Source organism: Oncorhynchus masou, chromosome 29 (assembly GCF_036934945.1).
Source record: "Oncorhynchus masou masou isolate Uvic2021 chromosome 29, UVic_Omas_1.1, whole genome shotgun sequence".
NCBI lineage: Eukaryota > Metazoa > Chordata > Actinopteri > Salmoniformes > Salmonidae > Oncorhynchus > Oncorhynchus masou.
Window position 1 is genome coordinate 74581151 of NC_088240.1, and position 16431 is coordinate 74597581.

At 42.1% G+C, this 16431-nt stretch overlaps 1 protein-coding gene across 2 annotated transcripts; it reads left to right on the forward strand.

Moving 5' to 3' along the window:
• Positions 1-1267: 1267 nt before the first annotated feature.
• LOC135520521 (probable ATP-dependent RNA helicase ddx6) lies at positions 1268-15283 on the forward strand. Of its 2 annotated transcripts, none has more exons than XM_064946130.1 (13): positions 1268-1338; positions 2801-3855; positions 3950-4054; positions 4173-4302; positions 4901-5047; positions 8526-8620; positions 10220-10342; positions 10503-10631; positions 12075-12191; positions 12321-12384; positions 12482-12583; positions 12727-12938; positions 13202-15283. In XM_064946130.1, exons 2-12 carry the CDS (start codon positions 3616-3618, stop codon positions 12933-12935), a joined length of 1461 nt encoding a protein of 486 aa, XP_064802202.1. In that variant the 5' UTR covers positions 1268-1338; positions 2801-3615; the 3' UTR covers positions 12936-12938; positions 13202-15283. The 2 variants fall into 2 exon arrangements, with proteins under 2 accessions (XP_064802202.1, XP_064802201.1); XM_064946129.1 differs by lacking the exon at positions 1268-1338 and adding an exon at positions 1363-1805.
• The last annotated feature ends 1148 nt before the right edge of the window (positions 15284-16431 follow it).

Genomic DNA, 16431 nt, shown 5'->3' on the forward strand with positions numbered 1-16431 from the left:
AATGCTTTTGTAAACTTTTTGCAGTAGGTCTAATGTGTGATGACCTAATGTGTTCCCGCTGGGCCCACCCATACTAATAATGTATGCACACAACTGTAAGTTGCTTTGGACAATAGCATCTACTATGGCATGTATGATATGGATGGTTTCACATATTGTATGATATTATATTGATGGTTTCACATATTGTCTGATATCATATTTGGAACATATCATCCTTAAAATAAAACCTCTTTCTTAGCAACCCCCAACATTCTTGCACTAACCTGCGTCTTTTATTATTAGTATTGATGTAGCTGTTTGTTTGTTTTTATTACGTTTTACTTGCAATGAGTGTGATATGTGGTTGCCTTACCAATATTTATTAGTTGAATGGTCTGTGCTATGCAGAATCATTGGACGTACTACCCATTGGAAGTTTAAATGTAAAATGGTTAAGCAAAGGGTTATGGTTATTATAGGTGTTAAATGAAGCAACATGCTGGCGCCCAGCCGAATTCGACTATCCGAACCGAGTGTGCTATTTCGACCTACGCTTGAAAACGAGGGGGGGAAATGTCAATAGTACTGTTTATCCATTTTGAGACGCCGTAGCCAGTTACAGTTCATCAAAATAGTCCGAATGTATCGAAGATATCCCAATAAATATGTCATTAATTTTTACCGAATAGATCTTAGACGCGCAATTGTACATCTGACTAAGATTGTGTGTGCAGTATTTGTCAATGAAAACGAGTTGTATCTGGTTGAATAACAACAAAGACTATATTGAGGAATCCCTACTGTTGACCAATCACCGACGAAGGGGCGTAGACATCGGCACCGAAATTCGGCTTTCCTCCAGAAAAAAAATTAATGTGCCCGAACAGCCGAAAAAACCCTCACCGAAGTCCAAAACTAACACAAATGTCGTCATAATTTGTGCACGAACTCTACCAAACTGTTTCGTCTGGGAAGCAAGTGTTTTACCGTAGGGACGTCCCAAGGAACCCATATAGCGCTATTCATTTTGAGTTCGAAACAAGACACGTTGATTGGATAGTTCATGTACCTGCGCAGCCAGACGAACGAAGGGTTCCATTAGTTACCACAGCCACAAAGTCAAACGTGGTTATATCGTAAAACATAAATTAAAAATGATTTAAGGTTAGGCATACGGTTTAACAGGTTAAAATCACATTTGAAGAAGATACATGGGTGGGGCTTATTACTTTGTGGCTGTGGCAACTAATGACGACCCAGTAGGAAAGCGAAAGAGACAACCAGCTGAAGGCGAGCGTGCGGCCATGTTGAATTGTAATTTTGTTTTTAAAGAAGAGACAAAAGAGAGACAAGTCGGTGGGTTTCACGAAACTGGAAGCAGATAGCGCTAACCCATTTGAGTTCGAAACAGGACATGCTGATTGGATAGTTAATGTACCTGCGCAGCCAGACGAACGAAGGGTTGCATTAGTTACCACAGCCGTAAAGTCAACATTGGTTATATCATAAACATGCATAAAAATAGGTTTATATTGTTAGGCATACGGTTATCATGTTAAAATCACATTTTAAGAAGATAAATTGTAGAAATGGGCGGAGTTTAAGACTTTGTGGCTGTGGTAACTAGTGACGACAGTAGGAAAGCGAAAGAGACAACAAGCTAAAGGCGAGCGCGCGGCCATGTTGAATTGTCTTTTTTTTTTTTAAAGAAGAGACAAAAGAGAGACAAGTCGGTGGTTTTCACGAAACACAAACAGTATCATAATACTTGGAATATTTGCTTTAATTAAGTTAACGAGAGAAGACGTCCGATGAACATTAAGGTAATATATTGTATTTGTTTGAAGTAGCATGGGCGCTACTCGACTGCCTAGGCTAGTATGTTTGAAGAACGAGAATCGACCAGTCAGTCCGCTTAACGTTATTTATTATAGTTAGCTAACTAACTAACCAGCTAGCTAGTTATTAATTTTTTACTTTATAAAATCTGTCGACTGTCTATCTAAATCGCTAGCCTCAACTCTGACTTGTGTCGTGAAGTTACTGTTAGACTCAAAGTTGTCAGTTAAACTAACTCAGCCCATAAACTTCGATTAACACGTTATCACAGCTAGCTAGCTAACGGTAGTTGACTAGCTAACTTCACAGCTATAGCTTGGTACGTTCGCTTAGCTAATCTACTTTACCGGGCATTTAATGCCACTAGGTAGCAAGTTAGTATCCACGTAAAGTGTGCCTATTGTTAACGTTACTGTGGTCACACAACCAATCATTAGTTAGCCATCTAACGTTTGCTGGTAAACCAAATGTGGGTCTATGTCGGCTGTTCAATTTATTCATTGTCTCACGAGTACACTAAGCACCAACTCGGAGCTAACGTTAGCTGAACTATTTTGTTGAGCTCAGTCCTAGTTTGCTAATGTAGTGTTTTATCACAGCCAACTTGTGTGTAACTAACGTGTGCTCGTAACTTCTTAGGTTTTGTATCTTGTTAAAACAGTTTTCCTGTTGCCCCAGACCACTGCACTTGGCAACTAGCTAACTACACTTATTATATCGACCGTTTTTACCACGTATCCTAACTAGTTAGCTAAACACCTTGCTAATCTGTCCAGTTACCTAGTTACACGTTAAAACTAAAATGCTCAAGTTTCTCGCTAATCGAGTCTATCAGGAAATTAACATGTTCTATCATTTTTAAAGTACAGTCATAGTTAGTGGTTGTTTTTGTTTAAACGTTTAGACTTGGTTTCATTAATAATTTAGACATGTAACATTGGTGTTTTTGTCCTTGTGCTGTTTTGTTGGTTTCGTGCAGGTAACCTGGAGTTGAATGGAAATGCAACTAAGGGTGTCAGCTCCACATCTACCACAGCAAAAGAAGAGCACAACAGCAGAACACACATTGTGACTGTCCAAGTGAACAACACAAAGGGTTGGGACTATTACCCTCAGTGTTTTGTTTAAGTCATTTTTTGAGGTTGCCAATAGCAAAATTGCCTCATAATACACCAAAAAACACACCAAGTTGAAAGAATCAGAAACATAGGAATAGTCCATGTGAATCAGAGGACAGTACAGGTTTGTTTGAATGTAAAAGACTAAAAGCACTTGAGACTCTTAACAAAGAAACGTACAACCACTTCAGTCCAGGAAAAAAGCTTAAAAGGTCTTTGAACATAGAAACAATATTAAAAACTTAACAGGTTGTTGTACACAGAACTTTAGAAAAGGCATTTTTCACCAGGAATAAGACTGCTTCAGGATAATTTACTTTAGATGTTTGAACTCTGTTGAATTCTGAAACACGTTCACATAGGTTTGATTTTGAGCGGATATATGATCAATTTATTCATATAAATGCTAATTTCTCCCTTTTTGGGGAGCGTCTTGTAAATATACCATTTTCGTATGCCAGACTCTTCTTTTCAAGAGGTCTGCACGTATAAGTGTATACATAAATTCTTTAAATTAGAAATCCTGAAAACAAGGTTTTAGGTTTTTTTTGTGAGCTAAATAACACAAGGACATTAGTTCCACGAGTGGAAAAACAATCTCTAAGGAAACATTGAACAAAAAAGTTTAGCTGAGTGACTACGGAATTGACAGACTGAAGGAAAAGCTCTCTAAGCCATGTCTACAGCAAGAACAGAGAACCCAACATCCATCATGGGACTGAACAAGCCCAATGGGCAGTTTAGAGGACCACTCAAGCCAGTTGGACTAACATCAGGATCCCTGGCAACTGCCCCACAACCAGATGCCCAACAGAAGGGAGGTAACATTCCCCAGGGCAGTGGGGGCATCCGGTTTGGCGATGACTGGAAGAAGTGCCTGCAGCTTCCACAGAAGGACTGCAGATTTAGAACATCAGTAAGTCCTAGTGACACATTCACAGTTTAACAAAGCAAGCCCGTCAATCAATAATGACCCTAGCTTCAACCTTGACCATCTACTCTTTCCCCAGGATGTGACATCGACCAAGGGGAATGAGTTTGAGGACTACTGCCTGAAGCGGGAGCTACTGATGGGGATCTTTGAGATGGGCTGGGAGAAACCATCTCCTGTACAGGTGACTTCCCTCTGCTTCTCTGTCCATGACTGTTTTGGAACTTTGTTGAATGTGTGTTAGTGTTTGCTCATGTTTGTGGAACGGTCTCTCTCACCAACCTATGTCTGCCTGTCCCCAGGAGGAGAGCATCCCCATTGCTCTGTCAGGAAGGGACATCCTTGCCCGGGCTAAGAACGGCACCGGGAAAAGCGGAGCCTACCTCATTCCTCTCCTGGAGAGGATAGACCTGAAGAAGGACCACATACAGGGTGAGAACTGCACCAGCTGCTACTCAATACCATTTCAACATCAATCCATGTGATCTCATTTGCTTGTTTTAATCAATGTTGATACAAAGTCCGTCTATGAAATCTGCCCTGAATGTTTTATGATTAATTTGGCCTATTGTGATGTAATCACTGGTGAATACTCCTATGTCGTTGCCTGAACAATTCACTAGATTGATGCACAAGTAAGCACACATTCAGTGTATGGAGAGGGCATTGCTACGGCTGAGTACACCTGGTGGGACACAGAATCTCTGACATATGGACAGACCCACTGTCACAAACCTAACGCCCACACACAGTGTGCTGTAATAGAGCTTGAACACAGGGGAACATTATGCCACAGATTCATAATGTCAAGGCCACTTGAGTTTAGTGAGTTGGATAAATTACATTCAGTTAAGCCAATGCCTGAGCTCATTACCTGTCAGGGAAATTGGGCTTTTCTTAATGGTCCCCGGTTATAGATTATTTATTCCAATTTATTTGTGGAGATTGTTTTTCTCTTGTCCCTCATTCCCCAAACCCCTTTTTCTCTCCTCTGTCCTTAAATGTCTTCCTCTCTCCTTCCTCTCCGCAGCCATGGTGATGGTTCCTACTCGAGAGTTGGCCCTGCAGGTGAGCCAGATCAGCATCCAGGTGAGCAAGCACATGGGCGGGGTCAAGGTCATGGCCACCACAGGAGGCACCAACCTGAGGGACGACATCATGCGTCTGGACGAGACTGGTAACTGCTACTGGGGTCAGGCAGTCGAAAGGGTTATAGTGGCTGTAGTGTAGTGGCATAACCAATGTGTGAAGAGCTGCAGCTGATCATAGTTCTACAGATACTATGGATATTGTTTGCTTGTGTGACTGACACTGAACTGTTACTTTAACTTTACATCTAGTTTGGCTGTTGATCAAGAGACTTGCCCATGTTACACAACAGCACATTGTGAAGCTCCTCATTATGTGCCTTTATATACTGTACTTACTAGGGCTGTAATGATCAGTCCCCGATTCAAATGTTTGATACACTACATGACCAAAAGGATGTGGACACCTGCTCGTCGAACATCTCATTCCAAAATCATTGGAATTAATATTAGTCCTCCCTTGTTGCAGTTGGCATTCTCTTGGTATCTGCCAAACCCAGATTAGTCCTTAGGACTGCCAGATGGTGAAGCTTGATTCATCACTCCAGAGAATGCATTTCCACTGATCCAGAATCCAATGGCGTCGAGCTTTATAACGCCACTCCAGCTGACGCTTGGCATTGCGCTTGGTGATTTTAGGGTTGTGTGCGGCTGCTCGGCCATGGAAACCCATTTAAAGAATCTCCAGACGAACAGTTCTTGTGCTGACGTTGCTTCAAGGTAGTTGGAACTCCCCAATGAGTGTTGCAACTTCAGCACTACCACTTCATTGCTGAGCCATTATTGCTCCTAGATGTATACGCTTCACAATAACAGCAGATACAGTTGACTGGGGCAGCTCTAGCGAGGCAGAAATTTGATGAACTGACTTGTTGGAAAGATGGCATCCTGTGACGGTGCCACATTGAAAGTCACTGAGTTCTTCAGTAAGGCCATTCTACTGTTACTGTTTGTCTATGGAGATTGCATGGCTGTTTTTATACACCGGTCTGCAACATGTGTGGTTGAAATGGCCAAATCAACTCATTTGAAGAGGGGTCCACATACTTGTGTGTGTGTGTATATATAGTGTGGTGTTTTGTCCGCTGTAATGATAGGCCCCTGATTCAAATGTTTAAGGGATGAGTGCATTGATCCGCGGGACCCCAAACAGATCCAAATGTAGCATGCATTGTCAGAAAATCTATTCAAACGTAACGAATCGCCGGAAAACTTTTTTGTTTTTTTTGCTCAAATTACTTCTGAAAATAATATTTAATTCTGAAAATACCAAATATTTTATGGCAACCGTGTTGTCTCCTTCAGTGTTGAACTGATTGTTATGTTGAGAGTCATTGATCTAGAAGTAATTTTGCATGTCCAACAATCCCAGTCAATATCAGTAGCCTTGTCAAACTGCGTCCTGTGTTCAGCTTCGTACGCTGACCAACGATGGGTAGGTCTATTCCTGTTCTGGTAGTCAAATGCAGGTAGGTAGGTTACATGCTGATCAGGGCATACATTTGGATTGTTCAATTTCACTTTCAGCAGTAGTTTTGCTTAAAACCATCTGTGTAGTCATTTTTATGTGTATATGGTAAAGTTGGTAATTTCATAATATGGACAGCAATCACTTTTTCTACCCGTACTACATGGTCGAAACTAGAGAAGAATACAAGCACACTCAGAGTCCGTTAACCTCCAAACGGTCTAAACTAGGGGTATTCAACTCTCACCATACGAGGTCCGGAGCCTGCTGGTTTTCTGTTCTACCTGATCATTAATCGCACACGCCTGGTGTCGCAGGTCTAAATCAGTCCCTGATTTAGAATGAATAAAATGCAGTGGAACTGACTTCGGGGTCCAGAGTTACGTTTCAGGAAACCGGCCGATTATTAGACAGGTGAAATACAAAGTTATATATTCATTGGCTATGTCATAACAAGATTATTTTTTTTTATATAAAAAAAAAAAATAATATTTATACATTACTAGCTCCTCTAACACTTAATCAGCAAAAATGACATTCATTAGTGGGTGGTTTTCCTTATGGCTCAGATCAGATGCCTACAAGCATCATTTACACACAGCCTAGTGGTTAGAGCGTTGGCTGGATCGATTCCCCGACCTAACGTGGTCAAAATCTGTTCCCTGGTAGGCCGTCATTGTAAATAAGAATTTATTAACCTTTAACTAGGCAAGTCAGTTAAAACCTCTTCGCGCACGGATCCCGATTACGTGATCAAAATCGACAACATGCGGGGAAGTTGGAGCGAGCCAAATTCAAATGAGAAAATCGTAATATTAAACCTTCATGAACATACAAGTGTTATACATCATTTAAAAGCTTAACTTAATCCAACCGCGTTGTCAGATTTCAAAAAGGCTTTATGGCGAAAGCATACCGTGTGATTATCTGAGGACAACGCCCCGTATACAAAAGCATTAACATTTTCCAAACCAGCAAAGGCGTCAGAAATAACAATAAAATAAATTGCTTAACTTTGAGGATCTTCCTCTGTTTGAAATCCCAAGGGTCCCAGTTACACAACAAATGTTTGTTTTTTTCAATAAGGTCCTTTATAGCCCCTAAACGTCAGTTTAGTTGGCGCGTTTGATTCAGTGATCCATTTGTTCCACAAGTTCAACATGCATACAATGGAATAATGCTTAAGTACATTTCCAAGAAGAAATCCTAAACTTTAGCACGGCTAAACTCTTGTCTTGAGACATGGATACTTTTATAGCCATTAACATTTTCTTGCGCCACAGACAGTTGGCTACTGAACATGGCTAATGTTAATGTCAATAGCCATGTTGGCTATAATGTCTTTCCACGTTGGCTACGTTAGCTAGCTAACTTACCGGTCGCACAGTTCCAAGACCACCTACACCTTCTCCTCCAGCTGGTCCACATGAATGGTGTCTCAGCTCCTTTTTTACGGCGTCACTGTCCCTTGCCATACCCCCGACGGCACAGACACTCAGCCACTCAAGCCCATCCTTTATTTTTGGTCTCTGCAGTGACCCCGCAGTTATCAAGTCTACCCAACAGCAACCTTTTCCTGGGTGCTCTTTCCTCCATTTCATCTCTTTTCTTGGTTATCCGTTTTTGATTTTGATATAGCTAGTCTGATGGCTATAATATGTGAAGAAAAATAACCAAATCCGATCATCCCTGTCACATAGGCTTATTTATTTGTTTCAAGCATGTCACTGTCAATGCCACATGATATTTACAAAGTTCCTAAGAACATTTTGAGGATTTGCATTTACGAACTATCTTATGAACTTCCAAATTTTTCCCCCTTAAAACATACGTTTTTCATGTTTTGTGAATCCGGACCCTAATCTTCAGTTTAGAATGCAATTTGATTAATCCACTGTGTTTTCTAGGGATGGTGTCACACCTTTTCTCCAATCAGGCCCTTGAGGATTGGAGTTGCCCACCCCTGCTCTAATCAAGTCACCCTGAATCGTTTCAAACTAAAACGTATCGTACCTGGATGCGTAACAAATCGTCTTAGAGGAAAGATGCACATCCATAGTACTTGATGTTTATTTTCTTTATCTCGTCCCTTGTCTCAGTGCATGTGGTGATAGCCACACCAGGCAGGATCCTGGACCTGATAAAGAAGGGAGTGGCCAAAGTGGATAAAGTCCAGATGATGGTGATGGATGAGGTGAGCTTTACTGGTTGTTTTATTAAAGCGGCATATGTTATGAAATCTGGAAAGTGTATATATTTTTTTTGGTGGAACACTCCGTAGTTGCACGTTTAGTTTTTCTACAGGAATAGTATTGGTTTAATAAGCCAAGTGAAAGTAGAAAGTAGCCCCACTTTGCCACCTACTCTCTTTGAACATAAACTCAGCAAAAAAAGAAATGTCCCTTTTTTCAGGACCCTGTCTTTCAAAGAACGTCACAGATCTTCATTGTGAAGGGTTTAAACACTGTTTCCCATGCTTGTTCAATGAACCATAAACAACAATTAATGAACATGCACCTGTGGAAAGGTTAAGACACTGACAGCTTACAGACGGTAGGCAATTATGAAAACTTAGGACACTAAAGGGGGCTTTCTACTGACTCTGGAAAATCACCAAAAGAAAGATGCCCAGGGTTTCTGCTCATCTGCGTGAACATGCCTTAGGCATGCTGCAAGGAGGCATGAGGATTGCAGATGTGGCCAAGGCAATAAATTGCAATGTCCGTACTGTGAGACGCCTAAGACTGCTCTACAGGGAGACAGGACGGACAGCTGATCGTCCTCTGTGGCAGACCACGTGGAACAATGCCTGCACCGGATCGGTACATCTGAACATCACACCTGTGGGACAGGTACAGGATGGCAACAACTGCCCGAGTTACACCAGGAACGCACAATCCCTTCATCAGTGCTCAGACTGTCCGCGAGAGGCTGGACTGAGGGCTTGTAGGTCTGTAGTGAGGCAGGTCCTCACCAGACATCACTGGCAACAACGGCACCTATGGGCACAGACCCACTGTCACTGGAATAGACAGGACTGGAAAAAAGTGCTCTTCACTGACGAGTTGCGATTTTTGTCTCACCAGGGGTGATGGTCGGATTCGCTTTTATCGTTGGAAGAAATGTGTGTTCTCTGGAGTGGGGTCGAGGTGGAGGGTCCGTCATGGTCTGGGGCAGTGTGTCGCAGCATGAGGTTGTCATTGCAGGCAATCTCAACGCTATGTGTTACAGGGATGACAACCTCCTCCCTCATGTGGTACCCTTCCTGTAGGCTCTCCCTGACATGACCCTCCAGCAATGCAATGCCATACTGCTCTTTCTGTGCGTGATTTCCTGCAAGACAGAAATGTCAGTGTTCTGCCATGGCCATCGAAGAGTCTGGCTCTCAATCCCATTGAGCACGTCTGTGAACTTGCAGGTGCATTTGGTGGAAGAGTGGGGTAACGTATCACAGGAAGAACGGGCAAATCTGGTGCAGTCCATGAGGAGATGCACTGCTGTACTTAGTATCTGGTGTGCCCACCAGCTGCATTGACTGTGACATTTGATTTTGACCTCCCCTTTGTTCAGGGACACATTATTCCATTTATGTTAGTCACATGACACTGGAACTTGTTCAGTTTGTCTCAGTTGTTGAATCTTATGGTCATACAAATATTTACACATGTTAAGTTTGCTTAAAATAAACGCAGTTGACAGTGAGAGAACATATCTTTTTTTGTTCAGTTATGTTAATGTACTGAGGCTGCACTCAACTGGGTCATCAACAAATGTGTCCTGACTCTCTCTCTAGGCAGACAAGCTGCTGTCTCAGGACTTTGTGGTCCTGATCGAAGACATCATTAGCTTCCTGGCTAAGGGTCGTCAGATCCTACTCTACTCTGCCACCTTCCCCATCAGTGTGCAGAAGTTCATGGTGAGAAGACTTTTCTTGATAACTGCGGGCTAGAGAGTACGATACCAAGGGGAAGATGTGCATGGAGATTCAATGACATAAATGAGTCTGAATTAAAAGTTGACAACTGAATTGTCTTTACTTTCAATTGCAATATGTTTACCCCTTTCCCCCTCTCCAGGCAAAGCACCTTTCAAAGCCCTATGAGATCAACCTGATGGATGAGCTGACACTGAAGGGCATCACCCAGTACTACGCCTACGTCACTGAGAGGCAGAAAGTCCACTGCCTCAACACCCTCTTCTCCAGGGTGAGTGTGTCGAAAGCTGTGGAGGTAGTTTGTTGAGCTACATACAGTGCATTTGGAAAGTATTCAGACCCCTTGACATTTGTCACATTTTGTTACTTTACAGCCTCATTCTAAAATGGATTACATTATTTTTTCCCCCTCATTAATCTACACGCACTACCCCATAATGACAAAGCAGAAACAGGTTTTTATAAATTTTTGCAAATGTATTAAAAAAACAAAAAAAACAGATACCTATTCAGACCCTTTGACGGGAGACTCGAAATTGAGCTCAGGTACATCCTGTTTCCATTGATCATCCTCGATGTATAAAAAACTTGATTGGAGTCCACTTGCTGTAAATTAAATTGTTTGGACATGAATTTGAAAGGAACACGCCTATCTAGAATTGTCCGTTGAGCCTGGATTGTGTCAAGACACAGATCTGGGGAAGGGTACCAAAAATGTCTACAGCATTGAAGGTCCCCAAGAATAGTGGCCTCCATCATTCTTAATGGTAGACTATTCCTAGCGCTGGCCTCATGGCCAAACGGCAATTGGGGGTGAAGGGCCTTTGTCAGGGTGGTGACCAAGAACCTAATGGTCAATCTGACAGAGCTCCAGAGTTCCTCTGTGGAGATGGGAGAACCTTCCAGAAGGAAGCATCTCTGCAGCATTCCACCAATCAGGCCTTTATGGTAGTGGCCAGACGGAAGCCACTCCTCTGTAAAAGGCACATGACAGCCCGCTTGGAGTTTGCCAAAATGTACCTAAAGACTCAGACCATGAGAAACTAGATTCTCTGGTCTAATGAAACGAAGTTTGAACTATTTTGGCCTGAATGCCAAGTGTCACAACTGTACGGATGGTGGCAGGTTTCCTTCAGATAAGCATGGTGGTGGCAGTACCATGCTGTGGGGATGTTTTTCCAGAGGCAGGGACTGGGAGACTATCCAGGATCGAGGGGAAAGATGAACGGAACAAAGTAAAGACATCCTTGGTAAAAACCTTCACCCCAGTCTGACAACCTGCTCCAGAGCACTCAGGACAACATTCCAAGAGGACAATGACCCTATGAACACAGCCAAGACAACACAGGAGTGGCTTCGGGACAAGTCTCTGAATGTCCTTGAGTGGCCCAGCCAGAGCTGGTCAATTTTATTCCATTTTAGAATATGGCTGTAATGTAATGGCGTGGAAAAAATTCACAATGTCTAAATACTTTGAATGCACTAACTGCTTGATGAGTAACCTTAGGTCCCAGAGATATTGCCTCATGTTTTGCTAGATACTAACTCAAGGTGGGTTGGAAATGTGTTCCGTAACTGGTCCTTTACATACACAGTCAGAAAAGCTCATTCTTTCAGTCCTAGAGATATTGACTAATGGGAGAGCAGGAATCCATTTCTGGGTCATCCATCAATTCATAATGAGTATGTTGTCTCATCAATGTGTCTCCAACAGCTCCAGATCAACCAGTCCATTATCTTCTGTAACTCCACCCAGCGGGTTGAGCTGCTGGCCAAGAAGATAACCCAGCTGGGCTACTCCTGCTTCTACATCCATGCCAAGATGATGCAGGTCAGCTCAGCCGGCCCAGCCACTTGCACTTTAGATGTAGACCGCATGGAATACCTTCACATTAGACAGTGTGTAGATCTGTGTAGCCATGTTTTGCTAACCCTTGCACTGGTTTTGCCTTTGAAACAGGAGTATAGAAACCGTGTGTTCCATGACTTCAGAAACGGACTCTGCAGGAACTTGGTCTGCACTGGTAACGTATTTTACTCTTGAGTTGAGTGATTGCTTGATTGATTTTTATTTTTATAACTGATAGACAGATTGTTAAATTCTCTTGCCTCCCTGCTTAGATCTGTTCACCAGGGGAATTGACATTCAAGCGGTGAACGTAGTGATCAACTTTGACTTCCCCAAGAACGCTGAGACGTACCTGCATCGCATCGGCAGATCAGGTGAGACCATCCACTGCATTTTCATCACGCTGTCAAATCAGACCTACTGGAACATCATGGTCTTCTCCAGCTACCATCTGCTTTTCTCCTGTGTAAATAGTGTCAAATATAAGCCTGTTGTCTATTTTTAACACCTTTTCCAGGGAGGTTTGGTCACCTGGGTCTGGCCATCAACCTGATCACCTCTGAGGACCGCTTCAACCTGAAGTCCATTGAGGACCAGCTGGTGACTGACATTAAGCCCATCCCCGGCAGCATCGACAAGGGTCTGTACGTGGCGGAGTTCCACTCTGCCGACCCAGACGCAGAAGACGAGATCAGAGGCAAGGACGGCGAGTTAAGCGCAGCATAAATGGTAAGGTTTGACCATGTATGCAGAGATGAGTCTCCCATTATAATAGTTATTTCACCTTTTGTTTATTTCATCTGTTGAGTCCTTTGAATCCTTGCTGGTCAGTGGTCATACAACAAAATAATTTTGGGCATTAGGGCCTGAACTGAGAAACGGTTCTCATGTTCAGCCTGATAAAAGATTCTCGTGGATAGGATTGTTGAATAGGCTTTACTTCTGCAATTTGAAAACATTGGTTTCTAACTGGAGCCTTGTCTCTTTTCCAGGAGAACAAGAGGCGTCTGGCATTCATCACACCATCCCCTGCTGCGCACAGACATTAAGTTTAGTTTCTGACTGAATATTTAAACAATTCTACAGGATGCTTTTTCTTTTTCGGAGGGGCAAAGTTTACAGCAGTGGTCAGTTTGTTTTTGTCACAGTTTACAGCTGTTTTTTAAACAACATGATGTGTATCCAACCTGCCAACTGTCAATAATTTTCTAAGTCTGCTGACTCTCTGTATTGTCAGTGTATCACTGTAGTGGCTTCTTATACAGTCACATTTCATAATTTCCTGTTGAAAAGGCCCTCCACACTTGTCAGGTTCACTTCCTATAGACTTATTTCTGAGCAGATGACTGTCGAGGAAACCAAAGCTGAACATGCTGATAGCGAATAATGGATTCACTCAAAAAACCAAAAGGACCCCCTCTGCTTTAACAGCTGTCTGGGGAATGCTATCATGGTGCTATACGGTGGAAATACGAATAGAACTACATTTTAAAAGTTTCTTTGTTTTTAAGTGTTCGTGCTGTGACATTAGTCATACATGAAAGGCACCTACATGAATAGTTTGTCGCAGACGCACACTGATGAGTATTGATTAGTTTACTTATTGTTTGTTTATATTTTACAGCCTCCTTAGTGGGCTATGGCACCAGACAGACTCGTAACTCTTTGGGCAACAAATCCCTTGGACAAGGAGATGATGGCAATAGAACCTGACACGAAGAGGGCATTGATACAGGGCAAACATTTTATTTAGATACACTGACTTACTGACCCCCCCCCCCCCAAAAAATAATTTTTTATTTATTATTTCTTTAGACATGCTGAAGCCAGTCATCTTGTTCTATCGCTCTCTGACTTCTGTTCATCTCTCGCACTCTTAACTCACTCGCGTGCCTTAATCTAACCTCCGCTCAGTGTTCATACTGTACGTCTGAATGGATCTGTCTGTGTGAACCAGAGCTCCAGGAAGTAGCTTGAAAGTTCTGTTCTAAAAAGAGCTTCTGGTAATGTGTTCTTTAGCTCTCACCTCAAGTCAGTGCTTGTTTTCTCAGCTTCCCAGAACTCTCTGTGTTTTTAATATGTGGAGTTGTTGAAACTGATCTAAGGTCAATTTTGCATCCCCTATCCTAGTGGTTAATATAGAATTTTGGGGATGAAAACCTGACCCTAGATCTATCCGTAGCTTTTCAGAGACACCAGGGAGCAGAAATGGTCACACAGGGTGGGGGGAACCTAATCTCTAACTCAAGAAGGGATTTGTTACACTACTGGCAACTGTCATTGAGGAATCATAGCATTTCAGTCATATTTTCTCACAATTGTTATGCAATATATTTTTCCTCTTTCGTACAGCTATATTGGGTAGTCTGACAGAGGAATGGTTGTGTTGAGGGAAGATTGTAGCAGTACTGTCATTGGCTACAGTACAGATCTACTTTTAAAAGGATAAAATATTGCCAAATACAATCTTATAGCGACAACCCTAACAGATCCTACAATCTTCAACATTAGAGATGTAGCAGATGGCTGGCCTCCGCATTGAGTTTAGCACCAGCAGAACCAAACAAGGACCATTGTCATGCATTATTTAAACAGCCTACAATACTGAGCACTGTTTCCCCACATCTGGCTCTGGAGTATCCCTGTAAATACTGGAGTTTATTTAACTTATTCCATTGTCAATTATCCTCAATTGAGGCACTTGAGCACTGAAATGGGACTTATGATTTGAGCATTGTCAAGTGTCTGTGTTTAACCAATTAATAACGTTTTATCTCAGCACACCAGCCGCCCACAGCAACAAGCGATAGCTTTGGGACAAGGCTATAAAATGGACAAGAGAAGCAACATTTGCCAGGGGTACTCCAGGGCTGACTATGGTAGACTTGATGACTTTTTTTCTCTTTTTTCTATCCAACTTATTTGGTTTGAGTAATGCTCCTGTTGTCTTTTTGGCAGAGGTCACCTGCTGAGCTAAAGTGGTAGGAGGATGGCTAAGCAAAGTTTATTCTCGTGCCAATTGTGTCAATGCCAGCACCTTTAAAGGAATCAAATAAAGGCCTGCTGATTCTCCATCCCTGTGACTAAGTTTTTGTGTGTCTTGGTTCATCACACTGAACGGTTGTTTATGTCAAGTTACACATTTTATCAGTGGTCAGCTAACATTGTGGAAAGTATGCATAACCTATTTGGCATAGGCCTGTCATGAAACTAGCTATATGTATACATTTTTATTTACTAGGGCAGATGGTGTTAATGATAAATTGGGAAAACATTCAAGATACCATAATATACAGTACTGGCCAATTTTTTTTTAATATATATATATTTTTTAAACAAATTCTTACATGTGTTTCATAGTTGCTGTCTATTCTACAAAACACACAATCATGTAGCAACCAGTGAAGTGTAAACAAACCTAAATATTTTAGATTCTTCAAAGTAGCCACCCTTTGCCTTGACCGCTTTGTACACTCTTGGCATTCTCTCAACCAGTTTAATGAGATGGTCTTTAAGCAGTTTCCACATGCTGATCACTTGTTGGCAGCTTTTCCTTCACTCTGTGGTCCAACTCATTTCAATAGGGTTGAGGTTGGGTTTTTTGTGGAGGCCTTAGTTATCTAATGCAGCAATCCATCACTCTCCTTGGTCAAATAGCCCTTACACAGCCTGGAGATGTGTTGGGTCATTGTGCTGTTGAAAAACAAATGATAGTCCCACTAAGTGCAAACCAGATGGGATGGTGTATTGCTGCAGAATGCTGTGGTAGCGATGCTGGTTAACTGTGCCTTGAATTTGAAATCAGTATCACCAGCAAAGCACCATCACACCACCTCCATGCTGGGAACCACACATGCAGAGATCAACCGTTCACCTACTCTGGGTCTCGATACAGCGGTTTGAAAATCTCAAATTTGGACTCGTCAGACCAAAGGATGGATTTCCACTGGTCTAATGTCCATTGCTTGTGTTTCTTGGCCCAAGCAAGTCTCTTATTCTTGGTGTCCTTTTTTGGTTACTACATGATTCCATATTTATTTCATATTTTTATGTCTTCACTATTCTAGTGTAGAATATATTTTTTAACTTAATGAGTAGGTGTGTTCAAACTTGACTGGTACTGTACATTCTACATGTAGAAAGAATCACAGGAAGACGAGCACTGTATAGGAAGATTACCATGGGAATGTCTTGCTTCATGGGAATGAATGAAGCAACCGAT